Source organism: Planococcus citri, chromosome 4 (assembly GCF_950023065.1).
Source record: "Planococcus citri chromosome 4, ihPlaCitr1.1, whole genome shotgun sequence".
Taxonomy (NCBI): domain Eukaryota; kingdom Metazoa; phylum Arthropoda; class Insecta; order Hemiptera; family Pseudococcidae; genus Planococcus; species Planococcus citri.
This window is the reverse complement of record NC_088680.1, coordinates 51,959,633-51,986,810: the sequence shown is the minus strand read 5'-3', so window position 1 is coordinate 51,986,810 and position 27,178 is coordinate 51,959,633. Positions and strand designations below refer to the sequence as shown.

At 39.2% G+C, this 27,178-nt stretch overlaps 1 protein-coding gene across 4 annotated transcripts in view; it reads left to right on the top strand.

The window, feature by feature from the left end:
• The window catches only part of LOC135844985 (cardioacceleratory peptide receptor-like), a 295,508-nt gene that overhangs the window by 78,638 nt on the left and 189,692 nt on the right, over positions 1–27,178 (top strand). For all 4 annotated transcript variants that reach the window (XM_065363405.1, XM_065363408.1, XM_065363406.1 and 1 more), the window contains exon 3: positions 92–575. In XM_065363405.1, the coding sequence (XP_065219477.1) occupies positions 384–575 (192 nt within the window). In that variant the 5' untranslated portion in view covers positions 92–383. The remainder of the gene's footprint in view (positions 1–91; positions 576–27,178) is intronic.

Sequence of the window (27,178 nt, the reverse complement as noted above, 5' to 3'; positions counted from 1 at the left end):
TACCTACCTTTTGTAATGGCTGGATTGAGCCAACTGACCATTTTATAATTGACGATTAATACTTACGCGTTTAATATTCGGTTTTTTGCAGGAATGCTGTACACGTTAAGACGAATTCGTATGCAGTATCACGTTTCCATCAGCGACGTATCGAGTATCCCTTTGCCTTTGGTCGAAAGAACATTGCCATTCCGGCGTTGAGGATTATAATCAAACCGCGCTGTTTGTTGTACTCGTAATCGCGAACGAGCGAAATCTCGGCACTCGGGCCATGTATCCGACGTGGAAAATGGATGACTATCGGCCGAACGTGCATGCTGTAACTTTTAAACGAGAGTTAAACAATGAATAATTAGTCGACGTTAATCGCGAATTACTCGTAGATGGCGTACCATAACGATTCGAAAATTAGTAATTCGTTTTTCGAACCATCTGTTACGAGCTACATGGACGGCATGCCGTTTCCCATTGCCGATACGACCATCGCCGAATATACATCGTTTAATAACGCGACCGAGTTCAATTTCACCTTAACGTCGACTTTAAAGCCACCGGATCCGTTTTATTTTTACAAGGTAAGCGATACTGATACTGATAATGGTACTTATAGGTATCTTGTTTGTGTAAGTTTTATTGCCTGGGTAGCGTTTTAGTATACGAGAAAGGACTCCTTTTGGAGCTATTTTTTTGCTAGCGTTGTCGAAGGAATACCTTAACTGTTTGATTCTGACCATAATATTGAGCAGTTTGAACATCAATGGAAAGATCTGAGAACATAATTTGATTGTTAGTTGGAGAAACATGAATAAAATCACAATGGATGAAGCAAGGAGCAAGATTGGCATGACAAATTACTATTTTATTGATCGAATATTCATTTTATGTAATAGGTATATGGTTGGAGACGATTTGAATCAGAAATGTCATGATTTGATTCGTAATTTTTTTTAGACATGATTCATGATGTGATTCGAATCATTTTTTTCAACGTGATTCGTGATTCATATCTATTAAATGAGCCATGAATCGTCTTAACGAATCCTTCTTGCTGTACTAGGTACTGGTGAGTATGCAACGTTTCACTATACAATTTTGAGATGGATTGATTTACCTACTTTCAATTTAAAAATAATGTTTCAAGTACCTAAGTAGTTGTTGCCAAGTTCGCCTCAATTTGACTAAGATTTCATCATTTTTTGGCAATTTTCTGTTATTTTACGCACATTTATAATTTTTACAATTCTGAGATACCTATTTAATTACTTTCTGTGCTCCTTTAATCCCCCCTTTTTTTTTTTTAGCCCATTTCAACAAGTTTTGACGCTCTTTTGTGACATTTTTGTCGACTTTCGTTATTTCATCAATTTTTCGTAGTTTATTTCTGCAATTTGCTTGATGTTTGGGAATCCTTGCGGAATTTTACTCAATTAAGTCACCTATTTCCAACTATTTTTATAAAATTTAAATAAATTGAGCCATTTTTGAAAAGTTTGCTTAGTTGCGTTGAATTTTAGAATTTTACCTGAAAACAGACTAGATTGTTATTTTCAGTTTTTTTTTTCTGGTCGACCTCTTAAGGTCATTGACCCGACTGTACAACTTTCTCAAGGTCGTTGACCCACAAGTATGGTTTCCTAAAGTAGTCTGTCAGCCTGTCTGGCTCTTACGTTCACTGACCTACCTGTCTAGCCATTCATGGTCGTCTATCTGCCTATATCTCGCTCTTGAGGTCATTCACTTGACGGTCGGGCTTTCCAAGCCTCTCTGACGTTCAAGGTCACTGACCTACATTCCCAGCTTACTATGGTCGCATACATGCCTAGTCTTTTAAAGTCATTAACCCGTCTGTATGACTTCTCAAGGTCATCTGTGCACCTGATTAGCCTCTCATGGTCGTCTGTCTGTCTGGCTGGTCTCTTGAGGTCATTGACCCGTTTATCCGGATTCTTAAGGTCATTGACCTGCCTGTCTGGCCTCTCAAAGTAACTAACCTACATGTCTAGCTTTTCGTGGTCATCTATCGGTCTGCCTGGCCTTTCGAGGTTTTCTGCGTTCTTGTCTAGCCTCTTAAGGTCATTGACCCGTCTGCATGGGCTCTCAAGGTCGTCTGTCTACATGTCGGGCTTCTCATCAATTTAATAATTTTGTTTCAAGTTCGTATGTATAAGTCGAACTTTGTGTATATCTAAGTACCTACATAATATATATAAGTCCATTCTAGTAATTCAAGTTTTAGAATAATGCCTGGAATTGAATGACATTTTTTCCAAGTTCTTAAAAGTCAGATATAAAATAAATTAAAATGTCCGAAAATACATGTGATATCAAAGTGCCAAAAATTGGTCTTTTTTGTTTTAGAAGTTCAACACAATGGTGACGGGAATTTAACGAATATTTTTTCTAAACATTTAAATGAAAGAATTTGGCATTTTTGCAATATGTACCTATTTTACTCAATTTTTGCAATATTTTAACGATTTTGGTCAATTTCTACTACTTAGTGACATTTTAAACAAATTTGTAAGTAATTTTCGCAAAATTTCTTTCAACTACGATAATTTTTAAACAAACTGGAAGGTTCATTTGACAATGTTATCAACCTTTCTGAATTTATGACAAAATTAATGAGAAACTCACTCTCTATCTCTCTCTTGAGATCACAGTAAAATCAATGTTGGGTGAAATCAAGAAAAATATGATTCGAGTCACAGATCACAAATCACTGCTCAAAAAAAATGATTCGAGTCATTTTCACAAATTAATGATTAGTGATTCACTGATTCATAACTGAGAATCACGAATAATTTAATCTGAAAAATGGTTCACATCAGACAATTTTCGAATTAGTTTTGATTCAATTTTCGAGCGGAAAAGGATTGGTCCAAATCCGGTTTGAATCGAAGAATAATGTCTGGATTTGAGCAAGTCTGATCAGATTTATTCAAATCAGAACTTTGATTTAACTAGATCTAATTGAATCCTGTGAATGTTCCGATACGATTAGGTGTGATCAGATTTTGGTCAGATCCAATCCGGTTTCTTCCACAGGATCTGATCAGGTTTGAATAAAATCCAGTCTAATCAGAACTTTGATCTAACCAGAACTTGATTAGATTCAGTCAGAGTTGATTGGATCCAGGGAATATGTTTCCTGATCAGGTCTGATCAGATATATTATTTAGATCTATGGTCTGATCAAATCATGCCTTCCCTATCGGATCTGATCCGGTCTACACAGATCTAGTCTTTCAGCTTCGTATTTATGAATCAATAAAGTGCAAAAAATAGATTCTAATGCATAAAGTTTCATAAAAAAACGGTAAAATGGGCGTAAAATAATCACTCTTATAGTTACCCAAATAGATAGATCAAGTGACATCTGCTCCTTCAATTTTGAACGTAGGCAACTCTTCCAACATTTTTTCTCTTCAGTATCTAATCCAATTACAGTAGACTTCCGCTTATCCAGCTTCCGCTTATCCGGACAGCCGTATTATCCGGACGAAAAAAAATTCTCCCTATTATCCGGACTTCTCGATTATCCGGACAAAATCCGTATTATCCGGACAAGCATACGCGAATTACTTACAAATACATAGTAAAAAAAAATTGTAATCTTTGTTTTTAATTTGTTTTTCTCTATTTTTTGAAAAAATAAAATTTATTCCTTGCACTTCTTATTAAAATTTGCAAAAATATCCCATCATCATAAAAAAAACAGTCATTTTCTACCAAAATTCAATCAAAAAAACATGAATCCGCATTATCCGGATTTTTGCTTATCCGGACAACCAAATTCCCCAATTAGTCCGGATAATCGGAAGTCTACTGTACATCCTAATTTCAAGTTCGATCTTTCACTCTCCGGACACCCTGTAAACTGAACATTTCAACTACCACATGTTTTCACCCCCTCACCCCATTTTTCAACATTTTAAAATTTCGAATCTAAGCTGCTGGTAAAGAAATCAGAACCCTTCGAACCTGGTTTCCTCATTCTCTACATCCCAGCCTTGCAAAAAAATCAAACGAAAACTCTTCTCCGTCCTTCTCTCCGCCTCAAAATTCAATCTTCAAAATACTCGAGTACATGTATTTCTGAAAAAAATTCCTCAAAATATACTCCGGTTAAATTAATTATACGAAGTATCGACTATTTAGCAGTATTTAACATACCAAGCACGTTGCATTAAAACCAAAACGAAAACTCTCCGGAGCATGAATTACGACTACATCCAACTTGTACGTAATAATCTTTTCGACGATGATTCGAATAAATTTTCCAAATATTGCCGTCTGCAGTCTATCCGTAGTACGTATACATACTAGTACTACGAATTCACACACGCACACACATACGACATGACATGCCACACACGTACCCGAAGCTTTCCGAGACACCCTCGCGACAAAATATTATCAAACACGTCCACAAATTTTTGCCTCTCTTTTGTCGTCTCTCATCGTCGAAGTAAAGCACCCGAGTACGACAAAGTCGCGCTCGCAGGAATTTACGTACGTAAGTTAAATTTTGAATATTTAACACGTCGCTAACTACGCGTGTTAAACCGTCTGTGAAGTTTTTGTGTTTCCGATGCTTTCTTATACGGCGAGATACATTGACCCATAAATTTCGACGAATAATTTATCTTTCTTATAGCCAGTATGTATGGACGGTATTATAAAGTTATGTGAATTTACAGCCGATCTCAGCAGTCCACTTGTAAACTAGCGGAGATGAAATTACCCCGTATGTTTTTATAGGATATCCGCGTTCATCATTTGGATGGCCTACGCTTTCGCCATACCACGTTCTTATCCACACGAAAGGATTAAGCGAGATGTTTTGAAATTATTTATACGTAACTTGTGTACCTTCTGAGTCATCGTGTTGGGATATTTTTTCTTTTCAAGGGTGGGTGGTGGGTTTCTTAGGAAAAATTCCACGTTCGTTTTCGTGATGACGCTTTTTCGCCCTCCTACGGTTTTGAGACAAGTTGGATCAGGCGCGAATTGGATCGGTTGGAGGCACCTGACGAATGCTCGGATTGGGACCCTAAAAATTTGAGCCCCCCCTATCTTTCTATTACTGTTTTTTTCTCAAGTTGGGATACTTGAATGCGAATTGTATAATTGTTTTTTGCATTTTTTTTATTCAATTTTGCGAGAATAAGTCGATCTGACAAGAAGAAAACTGGACTTTTAGGGGGGAGTGGAGTGAGGAAGAGGGTTTCAAACTAGGATTTTTTTTAGTTTAGTGATGAGAATGGACCCGGGCGAAGCAAGGGCAAAAGCTTTCAAAAATTCGGGATTCAAGAGGTAAAAACAATGTTTGAAAAAAATTGTTTATTTCTTTTGATCATCAATATCATCATCATCATCATCATCATCATTGAACATTGACCCAATGAGCTGTTCAGCCCATCTGGGAAACTGTAGAAGAATTGCTCACTGATGCACTGAGAAAAATGTGTAGTATAAATTACAATAAATTTATAGTAAATGTGCTCCAGTTTTGGTATTATAGTCAAAATTACTATAACAATAGTAAATGAAATACTATAATTATAGTAAAAAATACTCTAATATAGTAAATATTACCATACTTATAGCATTTCATTTACTACCCTATTGATAACAATTGTGTGTACAACATGCTGAAATGCATGCTTTTTTGCATATCACACACATGCCTGAATCCAGGGGCACGCTCGTGCCCCACCCCGCCCTCCCGAAACACGAATACCAACGAGAACGAACGGACGAAAACAAGCGTGACACTGATATTCTGAAACCAACTCGCCTTTGATAGCGCGCATGCCGCCAACTCATTTTGCTATGAAAGCATGCATTAAATTAAAAAATTTCAAAGAAGCAAATTTTCTAATTTTTCACGCGCTTTCATTTGAGACTAAAACGAAGTTCGTACGATGAAAATTCGCGAAACTACAATTAGGCTCTATTTTGTCATTTTTGTAAAATTCTTCGCCATCTTCAAACACTATACAGAGAAAACGGCTGAGTGGATTTTTGCGAAATTTTGGAATTGGGTTCTTTTTATCAACCATTACGGACTAGTGAAGTCAAATTTCGAAAATTTTGAAATTTGACCTTTTGCCCTCCCATTTGGGGCCCCAAAATTTTGAAAAAATTGAATTTTATTTCAAAAATATATTTTTTGAGTTCGAAAAAACCTATATGCCAATTCTGAGCGAAATCAAACATCAACTAAAAGCTCCATGAGCTTTCAAAGTTGCAATAATTTTGAGATTTCGCCTATTTTCAAATGGATAATACTAAAAAAGGGCAACTCATTTCAAAATGCAAATAGGAAAGGAAATTCTTCTCATGTTTGAAGAACTCATATACAAAATTTCAACGTATTTCGTTTCCGAAAAAGCTCTGTAGCTTTGATTAAAGTTTTCCAGTATTAGTTGAGTTTGAAAAGTTTAAAATAACGGTCATTTTTCGAAATTAATTGATTTTTATTTTTAAAATGTATTTTTTGAGTTTGAAAAAACTTATATTGAGAATTTTGAGCGAAATCTAACATCAATTGAAAGCTTATGAGTTTTCAAAGTTGCAATGATTCTGAGATTTCACTTATTTTCAAATGTGAAATACGGAGAAAAGGCAACTCCTTTTAAAAAGCGAATAGGAAAGGAAATTCTTCTCATGTTTGAAGAACCCATGTACAAAATTTCAACGTATTTCGTTTCTGAATAAGTTCTGTAGCTTTGATTAAAAATTTAAAAGTGCATGTAATGTCAGCAACCGTTACATTTGAAACATTTACACATTTACGTGCATGTTGTACCGATCTCGCATGTATAACGTTGAAAGCGGCGAGTTCCAATGTACTCGTCGTGGCTCGTTGAGTTTTGCCTTGGTTATACTGCAAGAGGTGCATGGTTCGAATCCCACTCAGGTCATGAAATTTTTTTTAAAAATTCAGTTTGGATCAAAACTTTTCCAACGAAGCATTAGTTCTGGAACTTGTCTGATTTTTTTTTGAGTAAAAATTCTCCAAGTCCAAGGAAGGAATGTGTAGAGGGTACTTGGGACTCCATGTTACCACTCTACAGTGGTAATTTGATGCCCAGGTCGGAGGCTGCACTGAACCAGGTGCAACGCCATCTGGTGGACTGGTTCAGGGAAGCTGATGGCCGAGAGTAAGTTACAGAGTTGCTTCGCAGTTTTCCAATCTTCTTCTAACGAGCAAGATAGAGCTTTTACGCTAGCTTGGAGAACGTTCATGCCTTTAAGCAGAATCTTTCGTTGTTATATGAATGGTAATGATTGTACATTGTAGCAACATGTACTATAATCTTTCATGTGCTTGAATAAATATTCAGAGTAAATTGCTTTGGCCATTTATTGCGTTTTGGTATTTATGATAGTACTGTAGTGTATGGTAGAACTGAGATAGGTATTTCTATACCTTGGTGACTTTTGGTCTAAACGGCCTTATCGAGTAAGAGCCCTCAGAGCCAGATGGTACAAGTAGTCTGAGGACTCTTAAGAGAAAGTTAGGGTTTTACCTTTACATTGGCGCCTATGCGTGGTCTTCTTCCGAGTAGTTAAACGAGTAGCTCTGTGTAAACGTGCAGCTCCCAACCAACGATCGGACAAGAACCAGCGCGCAACAGGTTAGTGTATAAGTGTATTTATCTCGCTTTAATCTCGTTATTTTATTTCGTTATTCGCGTTGAATCGTATCCGCGAGTGTAAAATTGTGTAAAAAAGCGCATACCTGTGCAAAATTTTTCCTGCTTGGTTTCCGTTCACGTCCGAAACTGAAACACAAACGAGCAGACGTAAGCTGAGCCGGATTTTTCGTGTATAAATTAGATTTATATACAAGAGTTGTTTTAAAATGAGTTCTAATCGTGGTAGCCGAGGTGGTCGAGGCTCTTCGAGTTCTTTGAACAGGAGTAATTCTGGTTCTGGGAACAATTTAGAGTCGTTAGAAGACTACAGGCGAAATATAGGGTCCAATTCTGCTAGTGGTCAACAAAGTAGTCCTAGGGCGTCTCAGATACCTCAAAGACAGCCAAGAGATGCTGCCGTTGCCTGCACTCAGAGAATCCACGAGACTTTTCCGAGGCGCAGGAACGAAAATAACAACACGAGTTCGGAGGTCCCTAGGAAACAGGCTAGGCTAAATGACGACGAGGAAGTGGCTCAAAACAGAGTAGAAATAGGCGAGCAAGCAAGCCTAAACATGCAGCAAGCTATTTCGAATCTGGCAGCCTTGAGCACAAACGAACCTGCTCAAGGTATGCAAAACAAGTCTGAACCTCCAGTGCCGAGTGCGAATGTCGATGCTAATCCTATGCAGCAATTGTTGGACGAACTAGATGCTATTGCGGCAAACCCGAATATTTTATGACGAATCCCGAGTAATGAAAACTTAGCCACTGGTCAAAATTTGCAAAGTGGCGCAATACCGAACGTGTCGAGTAATCCGAGAAGCTTGAGTTCTAGAGAAACTGTTCGCGTTGAAACAACAGTTGAGGAAATCGAGTTAAGACGTGTGTCTGGCGGTAGCCAGGGGGCAGGATCGAGGCCTATGTAGAGCTAATAGTGAACCACGTTCCAACGTGACGATCGAAGATGTCAGTGTTGACATCGAAACTGAAGCTCAAGAGCAAATGGCACAGAGATTTAGCGAATTGAGAATGGACAATACTCGAGCTAGACCTCAAGAGGTGTTGTTTGGAGGTTTTTTGCCATCCGATCGTAGGCCCAGAGACCCCAACGCACCTCCTCCCTATTCAGTCAGGGACCCGCGTGCGAATGCTCAACAACCGGTAGGCACTGCTAGGCAACCTCAAAACCCAAGCTCGGAATTTATTAGAGAAATAAATAACATGACAACAGGCGCAGCTACGATGCCACGTCCAAGTGTGAACGTGGCCGCGCGGAGGTACGATTTTAGATCAGTTGAGCTCGGTGTTGAGCACCAGCTCGTACGAATTGAAAATAGGCAGCCGGAAGCCTCTTTGGACGTGTATGTCGACGCGCAGGTGTCCAATTTGCGTGATAATTGCGATATTTTAAACCATAGAGCCGAATGTATCGAAAGTGGCCTATCTCGCACGCGAGGCGATTTGGAACGCATTTACCGAGAAGTTCAAGCGAATATCACCGAAAGAGATGAAGCAAGTACCGCTAGAATGCGCCGAATGGCTGAAATGTGGGGTACCTGCCACACTGGTTTGATAAATAGAATTGGCGACCAAATTAACAATGAAGGCCTACGTGTAACACAGACAATGGATGCGGTCACGGAATTAGCAAATGAGATACGTGTCGAAAGAGAAGCTCACCAAAGAGATGCTGGTTTAATTCGTATGTTAAATCAAAGAGTAGTCGATCTTGAGAACGAGCGTCAGGCTGAGGCGTCGCGAGGCGGGAGGCCACGCTCACAAGCTCAAGAAAGCTCGAATATACCCCAAAGTGACCCAGTGCCACCGGATGGTCGTAGATTCGGATTCGACAACCATTTTCAGTGGCAGGACGTGCCGGAAAGATGGCAGCAAGGACCTGCTTTTAGACCACCTCAGGGTTCAAGTCAAGATGTACGATTCGATAGACCTACAAGCAGAGGCGCGTCACTTGGACACATGAGTAATATTCAAGAGAGACCTCAAGTACAAGTGCAAAATCAGAGAAGTGAAGCTGAATTGCTTAGAGCTGCTGAGTGTGCTGAGTTGGGCTTGAGAATCGCGTATGAGCCTCTGAATGACAACATCAACTACGGTGCAGGAAATAGCGTGGCCAAACTGAACACGTTGCAAATATTGAAAGTGACGTATACGACCGAGAACGAATACGAGCCGCACCTTTTCGTACGTCAATTTGAAAGTGCGATGAAGAGCATGTTCGCAACTGAAGAAATTTACATAAGCATGTTCAAACAGTTGGTTGAACATCCTGCGGCGCAAACCTGGAATGCAAATACCAGCACGCAGACATCGTACACAGCCCTGAGACAGTCGTTTTTGCAGACTATGTGGAATGAGCAGCGCCAAGAGAATGCCTTAAATCATGTCAGAACGTTGACACTTCCGAACACGTCATCAACGGACATGGCTAATACAGCACTGCGCTGGTTAAGAGTGGTCTCGAACGTGCAAATTAACGAGTGGCAAATGATAAACGCGATATATCCGAGACTTGATAGGTTGTTGAGAGTAAGAGTGTCAACTGAGGAGCGCAACGATATTGTGCTGTTTGCGAGACGCTTGCTGGAAATGACTAAAAACGAGGAGTTTTTGGATAATGCGCAAAATCAGAGTCAGGGTCAGAACCAAACGAGACGTAGGAATCAAGCCAATGACAACTGGCAAAGAAACACCAACAACAACAATGGTGGAAGAGTAACGTTCGATGATAGGCGCACAAATTCGAATAACAGGCGCGATAATTATAGATCTAATGATCGAAGAGATGATAGAAATAGGTCTGACACCCGAGACACTCGTGATACGCACAACAATCGCGACACACGCGACAATCGAGACAATCGCAATACCAACCGCGACCGAGATACGCGCAATCGTGATGATAGAGACACGCGCAATCGTGACACCAGAGATACGTGCAATCGTGACGATAGAGATGCGCGAGATTCGAGAGACAATCGCGATAAAAGAGGAGATTCGCGCAAACGTGACACTGATGCGAATAAGAGCGGTGCTAACAAAGGTGATAGTGATCAGAGACGCGATCGCGATCGTAGGACTAGAGATGGCGGTACAGCCAACGAAGCTGAAGGAGACTATAGAGAAATAGATCCTGAGGAGTCGTTGGGATCAGAGGAAGAAGGGTCGGTAAGGTCTGATACGTCGTCTTTAAACGACGACCAGACGCAGGCTTAAACAAACAAGCCACAGCCCTCATGCCCGAGCCAGATCTCCCCTACGAGCAATATGACTTAGTTGGCGACGCTTTCGCTCAAATTTTAAGTAAAATTATCGAGTCAAAAGCTAAAGAGAACGGTAGCGGAGATGATGCCAAAAAAGAAGGCAAAAAAGACGTTGAAAAAATCGCAAAAAAGTGCTCCATGGCAACCATTAGGGAACATGTTAGAAAAAGAGAATTTGAAAAAAAGAAAGTCATTCTCTCTCTTGGCACTTACGAGTTGAATTATGGCAACATTCGAGATAGCCATATGAGACGCCTCCTACGTGAAATAGTCGGATTACTTAAAGAGAAAGGTGTCGAAGACATTAAAATTTTGTTTCCAATGATTTTTCCAGCTGGAAAAAATGACCGAGGAGTTACAGCTAAAAGATATTATGCTTGGAGAAGAATATTCGAAGAAGTATGTGATAACGAGTCCGTTACTCTGTGGTGGTCGCCAGCAGCAGTATTTATCAGGTTGATCAGGTTGGAAGATGGAAGGTTGAGGTTTCAACCTGACAAAACCGGCAAGGTCATTCCAAGAGACAATAGGCTGCAAAAGAAAACGAGTGGCTACGTGCCAAACGAAGCAGGCGAAAAAGAGTTGCTTTTTGAAATGAAAAAATGCTATAACCATAAGTTTAAACCAAAAAATTCAGTGTTTAATTCGCAAAACTTATGTGTTGAAACGAGTACGAACTTGTCTGCTGAAGTTGTCACCGAGTCGGATGGCGATTATTTAGTCACCACCAAAGAGTCAATTGAAAAAACGAAAGCGAAAATGCCAGAGAGTAGCAGGCCGATAGCTCAAATCATTGAAGACTTAACCAAGATGGAAGTGAAGCTGTCTCCGGATTGGCAGAAAAAAGTCAAAATGGTCTGTAAAGCGTGGAAGAACAAGCAAGGTCAGCCTATGGAAGAAACCTCAAGCGATGAAGAAACAACGAAATCGAGCGATGGGGCACCAGCCAATCATCATGAAGTTGCGGTCAATCAGGCAGCTGCAGATCAGAGTAGCACACCAGAGAGTGACGTCATTGATGAGAAGCGGACCGATCCAAACACTGTTGAGCCGTTAGTGAGAAGCCAGATACAGAATTTCGATCAGGCTAAAACCTGTGTGGTACCGCTGCGGTTCGCGGACTTAACTTTATTTACTCAGTTAGATTCTGGCGCTACGCCCAATATCATGTCGGAAACTTGTGCCAATAACTTAATAAATAATTATAAAGAGAAAATTGAATTTATTTATTTAAAACGAGTACTTCAATGTAGATTGGCTAACAACCAAGTGGTAAGAACGTGGAAAAAGGCAATAGTAGTGCCATTGAAATTTGGCAAGCATAAGATTAAGGTGCCATTTTTTGTGATGCCTGGTGACAACAAGTTGTTACTGATTGGCACGAAATCGATCGAGAAGTTAGACATAAAAACAGATGTAAAAAAAGGTACTGCTACGTGTAGGCCACCTGGCACTCACAGAGCTGAAGAGGTTGTATTTGCGAAGAGGAGCGAATATCGAGTTGAAGACATGTATACCAACCAAATACAACTTGAAGAAGAGTACCAAAAAGAGACTGTAGAAATAGTTTCACGAGCTGATTTACATAGTTTTTTTAGAAAGGATGGAAGGCCTAAAGACGATGGGCCTGAAATCTTTGAAAGAAACCTGAGAAGGTACCTAGGTGAAGCAGTTCGTGAAGGAAGGATTACGAAAGCCGAGTCTGAGGAAGCACTCGAGGAGCTGCTCAAATTCAGAGATGTGTTTAGTAGATTCCCGGGTAAATACAAAGGAGCCATGGTGAAATTGAAGTTTGTAGATCCTAACAAAATTCCGAACTTCGTAGGGCCTAAGTATAATCCGTCAAACAAACAACTTGACAAAATTAGACGAGCGTTGGCTGATATGGTTGAGCAAGAGGTAGCAGAGCCGTCTGATACGACTTACATAAACCCCTTAGTGCCCAACGAGAAGAAAGATGGAAGCGTAAGACTGTGTTTAAATCCAGTAGAGTTGAACCCTATATTACAAACTAATTACAACGAGGCGGGCCTATTGGATAGAATAATTACCTCAGATGGAGAAGCCCGTTTCTTCACAACGTTAGATTTCACGACAGCCTTTTGGCAGTTGGTACTGGATCCAGAGTCGCGCAAGTATACTGGTTTCAAGGTTGATGGTAGAGTCTACCAAATGATAAGACTCCCGTATGGCTTGAAAATTTCATCTGCGGAATTTGTAAAAGTAATTAATGAAGTAATACCGGATATGCCTGGAGTTACGAAATACGTGGATGATTTGTTGCTAAGGTCACTCACCTTCTCAGAGATGCTGAGGCTGTTGAAAAAAGTACTTGAGTTGTTGCGTGAGCATGGGCTCAAACTTAACCCGAATAAGTGTAAATTCTTTGCCAGTTCCACCGATCATCTTGGCTTCAATATTTCAACTAGAAGCATAAAAAAACAGAGTAAGAAAATTGAAGGCTATTTAGAGTATATACAAAAGAAAACGTTGAAGAGAACTGGTAAAGTTAAATTAGGTAACGTAAGAGATGTGTTAACTTTAATAGGATTAACTGGTATATATAGTCGCTTCATCCCTAATTACCAAGATATTGTGAAGCCACTCTACGATTTGACTCGTAAAGGTGTACCATTTGTATGGGGCACCGCTCAAGAGGAGGCAGTAGAGAAGCTCACAGTGGAATTTACGAAAGAGTTTGAGCTGATGTCACCAGTTGACGGAGAAGATTTATACCTAGATACAGTGTCTACTGAGCATTCGCTCAATGGCGTCTTGTACCAAAACATCAAAGGTGAAGACAAAGTAGTAATGTTCGTGAGTAGCGCATTTAAACAACACCAGCAAAATTATACGTTAATTGAGCGCGAAATGTTTGCTTTGGTAAGAGTAATAAATAAGCTTCAGCTTTGGCTCCATGGTAGGCGGATACACGTGAGAGGTGACCTCCAGTCAGTCGTGCACAAGTTTACAACTCTGGCTAAGGTGCATAGAAAAGCGGCTGGCTGGATCACAGAGTTGAATTGTTACGATCTCGTGTACGATTTGAAACATAAAGTAAGAGGCCAATGGTATGGAATTCAGGCGCCTGAGTTGACAGTTTACGATACAAATTGGACAAACATGGTGCCATTAGATGTGTCATTTGTAGAATTGGTAAAAGATGAGGTCTTGGATCACCTGAGACGCTTAGACATCTTCCAGAGTCGTGACAGGATGTGTACCAAAATAGTGCGCAAACTGAACGCCTCAGAGCTTGATATGACTGCAAAACAGTTAGAATCAAAGAGAAGAATGCAAGCTAAATATGCGGTGATCAAAGAGAAAGACAAAGAGTTGCTATTCAGAAAATTCAAAGATGGCTCAAGAATTCCAGTGATGCCTGACGAGTTGTTTAGGGATACCATCTTTTACTTACACGAGATGTATGGCCATATTGGAGCGCATAAACTAGAAGCGGTCTTTAAAAGATTATATTATTCGCCAAACATAGTGAAAACTACGCGAATCATTACAAGCGAGTGTATCACCTGTAGAAAGACCAAAGGTTATAGCGAGAAGAAACGCCTGCAATTTTCCCAAATAGAAGCGTTTAACATAGCGGATGTCATTTCCGCGGACCTGTGTGGACCAATAGCGAACGAGCACGGAGAGCCTAAGTATATGTTTGTCGCAAAGTGCGTTTTTACTTCGAAAGTGTGGATTATTCCACTGGAGTCAATTCCAGCTGAGACAGTAGTGCACGCGATGGAGACGGTGCTCAACGATATAGAGAAGCTGGGCCACAAGGTTCGCAAAGTAATTACAGACAATGGTAGCCAATTTAGGAGTGAGGCGTGGAACGAGATGCTCACCGCAAATGGTATAAAAATAGGCCATACTACAACTTACAACCCTCAGTCTTCTCTGGTTGAGCGCACGATGCGCATAATTGGAGATAGGCTGAGAGCAAAATTGAACGATGAGCCCGAGAATGACGAGTATACTCACCACGGTTGGCACGTGCATGTTAAGAAAATAGAGTCTGAAATAAATAATACCCCTACTGAATTTGGCATAAAACCGAATGAGGTATGGGGCATCGAAGATGAGTTTTCTGCCAACATGCCAACCAAATTGGCTAAGTTAAATTCTAAGTACCTGCTCAAGAAGCTGCAGCAGGACCAAATCGAGAAAAATCCTAAATCTGTGACTACCGAGACGCTCATGGAAAAGCCTATGGAGCTCTCAAACCTGATACGTGACGAAGATGGTTATTACTGGGCAGCCGTTGATGGAGCTTGCTCAAACAACGGTTCCAGTGATGCCATAGCAGGTATAGGGGTGGCTTGGACTCCTACTGGAGAATTCAACATTTCCGAACGAGTAGACCACCCTAGGTACCGAAATACCAATAATTTGGCCGAGGCGATAGCTCTGTGTAAAGCTATGAAAATGATGCTCAAATTAGGTGCAAAAAGAGGAAAAATATTTTCGGATTCATGCTATTTAACAACAGCAATAAATTATAACGTAGAGAAATGGAAAATTAATAACTGGAAAAATGCTAGCAAAAAGCCAGTTGTGCACCGAGAAATTTTTCAAGAAATTTTAGAGTTGAAAGAAAAATTTGAGAAATTTGAGTTAAAGCACACACCTGCGAGAAGCTTTGATCGTAACAACCACGCTGCTGATAAGCTTGCGCGTAAGGCAGTGTATACACAAGAGTTGGTAGACCTGCGAGTTGAGGAGATGACCGAGCAGCAGGCGTTAATTTCATTTATTCGAGAAAAGAGAAAGCTACAAAGGTCAAGAGATGAAGTAGCATTTTATAAAATTAAGGGAGATCCCATTTGTTACGAGGAGGGGGAATTAGTTATGCTTACTGAACACAGACAGAGCTCATATGATAAAGGAGTCTCGAAAAAATTGTTTCCTAAGCGTTTCGGGCCTTACATGGTCATGAAGCATGTCGGAGATAATGCATACAGAGTAAGAAGCATAGCTAACGAGTCAGATGAGCAAATTGTCAACGCTAGACAAATGACAATTTATTTGAATTTGGAACAACAAGAGAAGCTCAAAAATGATCCGAAATTAAAATCAAAGACAGACTCAAGGCCCTTAATTGAAAAAATTAAAGAGAAAGTAACGCCAAAAGAGATAGAAAGGTCAGAAATTGATGAGGAGGTCGAAGAGGAGGTCATTGACCCTAAAATACACGATCAAATAGCAGAAAGAGCAGCTAGGCTGTTGGCTAGAGAATTGTGAAAGAAAGAGCTAGAACAAGCTGAAGAAAAAAGAGGAAAGAAACTGCAAGAATTCCAGAAACTCAAAAAGCATGCGAGACGCAAGTTAGATGATAAAGAAAACGAGAAGATTGCTACGTGCATTAAAAAAGCCGTTGGTTTGACAACGAAGGCTGGAGAAATACTTGCGAACGCGGAAAAGAAAGATAAAGATAGAAAAAGAACGAAAAAATTGAAGCCAGGTGAAAAAGCACCTGGGTCAGACGATCCGGATTATGTACCACCTACAAGCACAAAGAGAAGGAAAAAGAAAACGGTAAATTTTATTGCTCTGGAAAAATTAGAATCACATCATCGAGTGATGTTTGTAGAGTTGTACATGAATTACGAGGACGTGTTGAAATAGAAAAAAAAAAAGAGTAGCTGGAATTCGAGGTACTGGTTGGTGCCTAAATTGTAATCTGTAAATAATTGTGTTTTAGTTTTAAATTTATTTTATTCAAATTACTCGTAGCAATATTTTAACCTAGTTTTAAAAAACCAAAAAGAGCAAGCCATCGAAAGTAAAAGCAAGTTCTATCCGAATAGCATACGAGCTGTATGAAGAGAAGTAGTACTAGCGAGTAAGCGGGGGGTAGAATGGAACGAACGCAACGAGAACGAAAACGAGCGGCTCCCCGCAACCTGTAGTTACGAAGCAGAGAGTAGTCTGCACGTTAGCGAGTAGGCGGGGGGTGGTAAAGAGTCGCACGCATCAGCTGATAAAACTAGATCGGTTGAAACGAACCAACGAACGAGAAAAGTAATGCCAAGGACGTTGCAGTTTTGATGTATTATTGATGCGTGTTATGTAATAACGTGAATGTTTGTTGAAAGTTTGTAGTGAAGTGCGTATTCGTAGAATTCGGCATATTGATGCTTTTGTGGTAAATTTTGCGCTAATTGGTGATCGTAAAAGCTCACGTACGCGTGTGTATGTGCGAATATCGTATAATTTGGCGTAAAAAAGTAAAAAAAAAATCGGGTAATTTATTCGAGAAGTGAGCAGTTTGCTGCATGTTTGTTTCGGTAAGGTCTAACAAAGAAGCCTAAAATCAAAATGGCGTAAGTCTATTGAATATGGTTTTTAATTCGCTCGTGTTGTATTTTTCCGTTAGAAAAGCGAATAAAAATTCGAAACGTGTTGATTAGAAGAAAAATTCCAGTAAAAGAGTAGCTCCTCGTGTAATTCGATTGGGTAAGTTGAATTTGTTTAGCCTCGTGTGCAATTAATTTCATTGTGTTACATGGCGCGACATGCTTAATTAATGAAAGATTATTAATTTAGTGTGGTATTTTTGCACACAGCCGAAAAAGCTACCGGCTACACGAGAAGCGACGTGGTTTTTTCTCATATTTCAACGAGTTGGAAGAACGATAGTAGTCAAGTTGTGGCATGAAATTTTTCGACGAAGTTTTGTTTCATTACAAAAGGTAAGCGAAATGCACAGAGTAAATTATCGTATATTTGAACGTAGTGCTAATTGGAAGTACGTGTAATTAAAAAATGAACTACGAGTAGCGTATTGAGATGTTTATTACCTGTTTCAGCTGATTAGTTGGATGTTTGAGTGGTAAATATTCGTTTGACGAGAATTCTATCGACGCTGAGATTAGGTAAGCTGGATTAGAAGTACCTACGAGTAGCTTACACGTACCTACAAACAAAGTAAGATAATACGAAAATTAATTACCTGTCGATGCTTTCAGTAATAAGACGTATTGGATCGCAGTAAATCGATTCGAGAAGCTGGAAGTTTATTTTAGTTAGACAGAGGTAATTAGGATAAATAGAGTAGATTACGAGTAAAATACGAAAAATGCATTTGTACTTACCGTTGTTCGTTGATATGTCGCAGCTTTTGACGTAAAATGAATGACAATAACGAAAGAGAAGACCGACCGAGACGTGAATTTGTTTGGGATGACAGTAGCAGCAGCACTTCCGAAAGGTAAAGATCTTTGATACCTGTAAAATAAAGTAAAAATTAGATTATTCTCGAGTAGCATCGATAGTTAACAGAGTACGTTGCAATTGTTGTTTAAATTTAGCGAATCGGAAGATGACACGACGCATTATCGCGTCTTCCGCTGCCAGTTATGTGGTCAAGCCATCGGCGAAGGGTCGAAAAGTAAAAAGTCGAATTCCAGAGCCCTCGCCTTGCCTTGTGGGCATCAATTCCACAAGAAATGCCTAAAGAAGCACAACGTGAAAGTGCCTGGCGATTGCCCAGTGGTCCGGTGTAAAAAATCCGGTAAAATAGATCAGGCTACTTGGATCAAGCTAAGGGGTGGCACGACAGAGATCTCGAGACGTGCCAACGAAGATAACGATTTGCTACGGGAAAGGTTACGGGATGCAGAACGGCAGGTACAATCGCTAATTGAGCAAAACGAGTCGCTCATGAGAAATACGCCGAGAACTGAAATGGAGTTACGAGAACGCGAGTTGAAAATTGCGATTGACGAAGCGGTGCGTTTGTTGTGGGACGGATAAGAATAGTTTAGATAAAGAATAGGGTTCGAATTTATCCTCTATCATTGCGACTTAGAATTATTCCTTTAGTGGGGAATAATTTCCGAATGAATCACATCCCTGACTAGCTCATTAAGGGAGAGTTTAGCATTTCTCACTCGACCACAACAGTATTTATTCCTGATCCTATCTTGAATAAAAACATCTTTAAACACCTTTCAATGACATTTTTATTAAAAGATAGCACAGGTAATAGAGACATTTCAGTAACCTAATCTTATTTACGAGCACATGCTCGTACATAAAGACATAGATGGATAAACTAAAACTACATTAATTCGCGATTAGGATATTAGGGGTGTAAAATAATACAACAATATAAAAACGCGACGTCATACGTTTCGACACAATTACATTAAATTTACGTTAAGTTTAATTAATCTGGATAGGCGAACGCATGCCTAGGGATTTAAATGCAAACTACTTACAGACTCCGGAGGTATTTCGGTCACTCATATCAACATGACCAAATCGATTTATGAAAACTACATTCGCGTATGTTGAACTAATAGCGGGCATTGAATGTGTCATTTTTAGCGTTATTTTTAGAGTTATTTTCGAAAGCAAGTTTGTACAACAAATTAAACTGATTTAAGCTACATTCGCGATATTAAACTGGATTAATCCCCAATGTCCGGAATATCGGAGATTAATCCCAAAAAGGGTTAAACGAAAAAGATAGAATCAATCGCGTAAACCGATATTTCCACGCTAGAAGTGGTTTAGACATAAAAAGGGATGACTTGAACAAGATGTTCAAGCGATCGTCAAATTAGGCATAACGCCGAAGCGCTACCCTTCCGGGTATGGACGAGAACTTACTATCGCGAAATCGTAAGATCAAAGACGAACTAACATCCGACTTTTTCTACATCAAGAGAAGCATCCAAGAACACTTGATTTATTCGCGTGCATCGCTATTTATAGATCATTGTCTTAGACGGGGGTGAAATTAGGTAAGTACAACCCTTATTTATGATGCGCGCGCTGGTCAGCCGAATATAACCGATTAATATCGATTATGTTTGTATAAAATACACTCGGACGATCGTCCGTGTGCGTGTATGCGTACACAGACGATTCAACCTTATCCTTTCCCCTATAAAACACATTAGTTAGTCGAATGTGTGTGTGTAAACGATCAACGCCCTCGCATGACGTAGACCTAACAGGTAGTTTGATTGACAGTTCCCCTACAAAACACTTAAGAATCGTCTTTACGTGTCTAAGTATTAGTGACACCTATACGTCAATCATTAAATACAGAAAATGATCGTCTTTGCGTGTGTATGTGTGGGTGGGTACTCACACAGACACACGTTGATCTAATTAACAGACGATCATATACCTAATCTAGCAGCGACCACATTACCATACCTTCCGGTATTAGGGAGTAAGAAAAGTGTACTACAAAGTGTACACCTCGCTAGTGTACGTATCTCGCGGCTCTTTCCTAAGAAAGGCTGCTACGAATCACTAGCTGAGCGTGTAGGGCAATCCTTCCCATATCATTGCCCCTTCGTGGCTTTGATTTAGAGAGCCAAAGATCACTCAGAAAAGCACGGATCATAAAAAATGGGAAGACCAAAAAAGGTCATTGACCTACACCTCTACTCCCTCTCTTCCCCCCTTGCGAGCCCTACAGACCGGAAGGGATCCACTGCCCCTCCGTACTTTGCTGCGTTATCTGCAGACTAATTTAGCCACAAATATGCATGAACATACTTATTTGAACAATTCCAAAGATGGGGTCGGAGGCGTGAAATTTTGAGATGAAGATTGTCACTACCAGCACTTTCACATTTAGAGATACCAACCAGCGCACTAGTGACCAATTTCTGAAGATATTGGAGACTAAATGTCTGGTCAATACCTGTAAGATGTGTCGTCTATGATAGCAGCAGTTTACAGGTTCGAGAAGGTAATGATTTTTAGGGAAATAGTTTTTTAAATAAATTTAGAAATCGTGATAGTGTAGAGTAAAAAAAAAATTCTAAAATTTTGTGAATAGCCAAATGATACGTGAGTATGGGGGTTGAACCTAACAGACATCGACCTATCAACCTAATAATTTTGATTGAGTACACACAGATGTGTGTATTCGTTAAGTGATGTTGATTCGTCGTCCATACGTCCAATTTAGCCTATCTGAGAATTCGAAATTTTTATGTTCGAAGTTCAATTTTTGAGGGTATGACGGCCAAGAATTCCGGTGTCTTTTGTTTTAATCGCGAGAAAAAAGAAATTTTGGGTGCGTTCTTCTAAATCTAATTAAAACTAAGTTTTTTGCGTTTCGTGTGTCATACCAAAATTTTGAAGGAAGAAAATATTACGTTACGTTAAATTGTGAGTGACTTTAAAAAAAAAAAAATAATTGCAAATTTGAAACGCTTATGTGTCTTAAAAATTACATCCATAAAATTGTCACTCTTTTATCATGTTTTTGTGGGTTTTCTTAATTCTAGTGAAGCCAAAGTCTTAATTGTGTCGTTTGAAATTTTGCATAAGTCTAGGTCAACGTATTTACATCTTACAGTTAACAAATTATAAATAATAAATGCATACGAGTACAAAAATGCAAAATCAGTTCAAATTATTACAAAAGAAAAATTATGGAGAGAAAAAAAAAATTTACAAGTTGAAATATTGAAGTATTTGGATAAAAAATAATTTCGTCGTTCATAATGTATCTCTCGAGTTTATGCTCAGGAATGTCATGTGAGATGAGATATCTACGATGTATATCCAGAGTATATGCTCAGGAGCGTCGTGGGGGAGGTGGAAACCTCTCGGTACCACGGGACCTTCCGACATCTTCTTGACTGCGATGTTTTGAAGTGTTTAGAGATGATTTTTATACACTGTGGAGAGGAAATTATTAGTAAGGTTTTTACAAAACTATTGTTAGAAAAAATGAAAGAATGATCTCATTATCAACAGTATGTCCAGAGTCTGTGCTCGGGATGTATTGGTGGTATTGTGAATCGATCTGGAATTGCATCCGGGAGCTCCGAAGATATGTGACATGTATATCTCTTTGCCGAAAAGTTTGTATCCCACGTCAGGCGCCAGACGAAGTGAATCGTCAATTTGGACAGGTAACATATCTTTTGAGACTTTTATCGACGATTCATTTCTACTGTGGCTGTGAAATCATTAGCACATTTTTTACTCTTTTGGTGGGCATTTGCATCTATTGTTTTGGACGATTTCTGAAATAAATTGCATTAACGTTATATTCATATGTTTTTGCGACTCAAGGAGGTCAATAATTGCTGAAATAAGATTAATCATTTCTGAAATTAAAGGGTCCATGATGCTGAAAACAGAATTTACAAAATTGAAAAGAAAATTGATTATTGCTGTAAAAAAAATTTTGATTATGGCTGTTGAAAAAAGGTACAGAAAACTACAAAAAAAAAAATTAGAGAAAATTAATTATTATTGCCGTAACGAAAAATTTGTTTAATCGTTGATGTTCGTCGAGATTGACTAACTTTGAACGATTTGCACTCGCTTTTGCTTCTAAAACAAAATAAAATTCGAATTAAAATTCTAATCAAGTACATGACACAGGTGAATTTTCACTCGATATTTTATGCTAAAAAATAGGAATATTAGAAATTATCCTTAAAATTAGTTTGAAAGGCTCAGTGGATTTTATTTACAATATGTCAAAATTGAAGAAATTCAAAAATAAGTTTTTTGGCACGAATACATGTTTGTGTCAAAGGCTCATTATTTTCTCGCTTCAATTTTTCCTTCTACAATACGACTTCGAAGATTCTTAACGAATTGAGCGTCTCTTTCTACTTCGTCTGTCCATTTTTTGAAGGTTGGCAGACGATTTGCCGTTGGAATCTTTTTCTCGCATTCTTTCGTGCAAACCTCATGAACTTGAACAGAAAATGGTTGTATCGAACAATTATTCGATACTTTTTCGGAAGTGGATGCTTCATTCGGTACATCCTGAGATGTCGAGGGTGTAGCATCTAGATCGCCTACAATTTCATTCGTCTCTTCAGTCGGTTGTACTATTTTTTCAGTTTCATCTTTCGACTCTGGATTTGTAACCTCAAGTACTCTTTGTAAAATGCTAAATTTTCCAATCTTTTTGTAATCAATCTTTTCCTGAGTTTCATTTAGATCATTTGTAAGGTTAAGGGGAGTGGGCATCGAGCTCACTTCCTCAATTCTATACCTTGGGCTAGAATATGAAGTGCCTTCACTGTCCTCTGAGGACGAGTTATCGACCTTGATTATGATTTTCGGGATGGGGGTACGGATTCCTTCATTCGAATTAGATGAAACATTCCTAGCTTCCTTTGCTTTTATTGATCTACGAGTTTTCTTGTGCTTGGGTACTACTGGTATGAAGCGACGCTTTATTGCTTCAATAATTGGCCCATATTCGGCTGCGATTAGATACGGTCCATATGTTCCCCAGCGAATAGCACTCGGGCTTACCGCATGGAAACATTCGGGGATTCTCGTCATACGCGCCTTAAGTATCTCGCTCCAATCCTGATACAGTACTCGTGAAATTCGGATCAAGTTTTCTCGATTTGCTTCTACATATGGAATAAGAGGTAGAAGAATTACTTCTTCCACGCCATGTTTGTTAAACAAATAGCATAGTTCCTCAAAATCAATCTTAAAACGTTCCTCAGATGTACCATTTATTGCATCAAAGTTTCCTATTGATAACATTATTCTTTTGGGCAACGTATGAAGAGTACTAAGATGGCAAATTAACTCAGCCAGCCGTAAATTGGGACGATATAAGTTTGGGTCAACTAAACTGGTGTAACGTCTACCAGAGCACAAGATACGAGAAATTGCGTCTGCGTGGCCGTCACCTAGTATTAAGATATTATAAGCGAAGAATGCTATTACATAATGTCCTTTTCTCGCTTCATAACTAGCCGCAAGATAACTAAAAGGGTAAGAATTAGTCGGAAAAAATGGGCTGAGTTCTGTTGAACTTGTTCCATAGCGTGCATGAAAACGGCGGTGATATGCACCTTTTTCCACCAGAGACCGGGGTTTTATCGGTGCGACCTTTGCTACTTTCACTTTCTTAGCTTCCTGTTCGTGATTTTTATCTTCAGACTCTGTCTCCCGCGCACTGCACGCGGGATTCCAGATCTTAATCTCATTCTCCGATACCTCGTTCTCATTCATCTTTTCGTACGACCTTTTCTTCTCATTTATCCTTTCACTCGTGTTTGCAGGTGAATGGTCTTCTACTACCTGAATTGAGTTAATCGCTAATGGAGCTGGAGTTACCGGTGGTTCGGGCCTATTTGATTCGGTACTGATTTGAACGGGTTTAAAAGCACTCGCATTTGGGTTTGGATAGGCAGGGAATAGACGAGGTGGATTTACTTGGATTGGAGTAGTATATTGAACAGGACGAGGTAAAATTGGGATGGGAGCTTTTACGGAAGGATTAGGAATTGGGTTTTTCATCAACGGCTGCATTTGATACACAGGTACCAAATGCGGCTGATGATGAATGGTTTTGGAATTTTGGTTATTATTTTGGATTCTGGAATTATTCAAGGAAGAGTGAATGGAGTTGTTCAAAGTCATACTATATCTCGCCTGGAGGTTGGCGTTTTCGCGTCGTAATACTTCCAATTGATTTCTTAATACTTTATTTTCATACATTAGCGTGTTCTCCATTCTGGTTGTGTAATCTTGCTGCACGATTAGTTGGTTCCTAATTTCATTCAATCTCTCATCGTAATTCGTAGGAAATTCTCTCAACGTATACTTTACCTCATTATAGTCTAGCGCTTTAATATTCTCCTTACATCCTTCTTTCACGCAACTAGCAACTCGTAAATTGTCTCTATTAACCTTTTTCGACTCCATCCGAAGAGAAAAAATGCAACCATAATGGTATAAGTGTCCACACGAAGTTACGTGTGGATCATCACTTATCGTGAACTTATGAGGACCATCTCGTAAAACTGGGAGTTTACAGCTCTCACATATGATATCCAAACTCATCTACATCCTAATTCGAAGACAATTCAGAGACACAGTGACGGAAATTCAATTCAAATATTACGCGAGAAAGAAAAATAGAAAATCAATAAATAATTCGTATTAATGACACACAAATATGTGTCATTAATTTTTATTTACGTTAACACCTGGATTACAAGTTTACTTAATAAACGAGCGCAATCGCAAACTTACCCTTGATCAGAGGACTTGGTCTGGAACAGCATTCGTCAATCACGCCAACTTTGTAAATAAGTTCTATTTTAAGACGATCGATACCCTTAGCTGGTGCTTTAGCTAAGATGATACTCGGGGGTAGTCCCCACTACTTAGGTATAGATCATGTGTTTTTTCGCGAACATTTGTATATTGATGTAGGGGGTGAGGAAATTTTTCTAACTAAGTGGGCTGTGACAAGAGAGGTGAAACGTGTGTGATGTAAATTACGAGTCAATTATTGGCTCTCGGAGGTGTATTGGTGATGAAATGCCCTAAAAGAGGCTGGACTTTCTTTTCTCTACACACAGGTGCCTGGACCAGAGGGATCGGTGTAAAGAGATAGAGAAAGCACTTAAAAAAAATCCTATACACAAGAAATGCCGCCGACAATATTCTAAGAATCTTACTAAAAAAGAAATCTAGCCAAATTGTTCGGTCTTGAAGGGTCGACATCTGTCAGCATTAAATTAACCTGTAAGTTAATTTATTATCAGTTCCTTATTCACGTCACCATTATACCTTTAATAAAACCGCGAGTCAATTCGCTTAATACACACATCTTGTCTGTATTAGTGATTGACAGGTCAGTCCGCTAACGCCACCTGCGCCACCCTCTTACGACTGAATCGCTAATGCGGTCATCCGTAAGCGTGTTACATTGTATTACCTGTGGTTATATTCCAGACGGGCGCTCACTTAACTACGTAAAAAAAAATCAAAAAAAAAAAATCTGCGAGCCCAGTTGTTATAGACGCGGTCTTTCCTTTAAGTTGACATACAATGTATCGTGTCTGCGCAGGTAATTAGTTACCGACTACTGTCTCTCTTTTTCCTGTACCAACGAAAAGACTGGTCTAGAACGGCCACAGATGATTGACATCGCGTCCGCGCGTCTCCGGCTATCAAAGAGCTTAAGAAATCGTTGACTAAAATTTTGTTTAATATGTACTTCATCAATGTCGCAAAGTTTGTATAACTTTTTTGCGATGTGAAGTAATATAATTCGGCTACCATCTCGAATGTGCGGATGGTGTACACATGGGAAAGAGAGAGATAGAAAATGACTGGTGAAAAGAGAGGGAAGATGAGGCTGTCTCATATCGCCGTATACCTATATCGTGTATGCGATGCGAGGTGTATAGGGTGTTTTGGATTTTTATGTGTTGTTTGTAGAAAAACAGATCACATACCTGTTAAGCTGAAGATTGCTTAAGGGATGGTTTTGAATGCGATTTACGAACAAGTTATGCATTCGAGTATGGAATTTTCAATTTTAATACCTAAACTGACGTGTCAAGTACTTGCTTGATTTGTCAGTCTGTGTATAAAATTGCCTAATTGAAAAATATGATCGTGATTTTTATGCTAGCTTAAATATCACGATTTGAAGGTTAGAAATTTTGGTTTTATATCGTCATGTTTTTGCCTAAATCTAACTTCATGGGTGCATAGAATGCTATGACGACATAATTTTGTGTATTGAGAAGAAAGAATTTTATCTAAATTGTCGCCATAATTTTTGCCTATTGGGACAATGCTTATGGGCCTAAAGAATTACTTGATTATTATGACGACAAAAAAGATTTGAAGTTGGGAAATTTTGGATCATATCGTCGTATTTTAATCTAAGCATCGTGGGGCAATGCTATGGGTTTGAAGAATGATCAAAGATTACGACGATATGAATGTGGAGTTTTTCATATCGATTAAAAAAAAAATTTTTGGAAACTTGAAAGTTTTTTTTTTTTATTGTATCGCCGCGTTTCTACCTAAACATTACTTGGGGGCAATGTTATGGGTTTGCATTAACAGATGAGTTACGACGATACAATATTTTTGTATTAATCGATATGATTCTGATAACTTAGGAAAGGGTTGTTTTCATGGGTTTGAAATAATGAATTATGTGCCATGATCCGGAAAATTTGTCAATATTTGACAAAAAGAAATCGCCTATTTGTTATACAGGTAAGGATGGGTTGTTTTGACAGTCGTGACGCGGTAACGTGTATCATTGTGGCCTATCTTTAACAATCTTTCCGCGTGTCGTGCGTTTATGCGTGTCGAATCGCGGGAGTAGGTCAGATACTTATCAGACAGCGGGATTCCTTTTGTCATACCGTGAAAGGATACACTCATTCACGAGTGTTGAAGCAAAAACCTTTTTATTTTCTAGTATAAATTCTCATGCGGTCTTAGGTGTAGGAA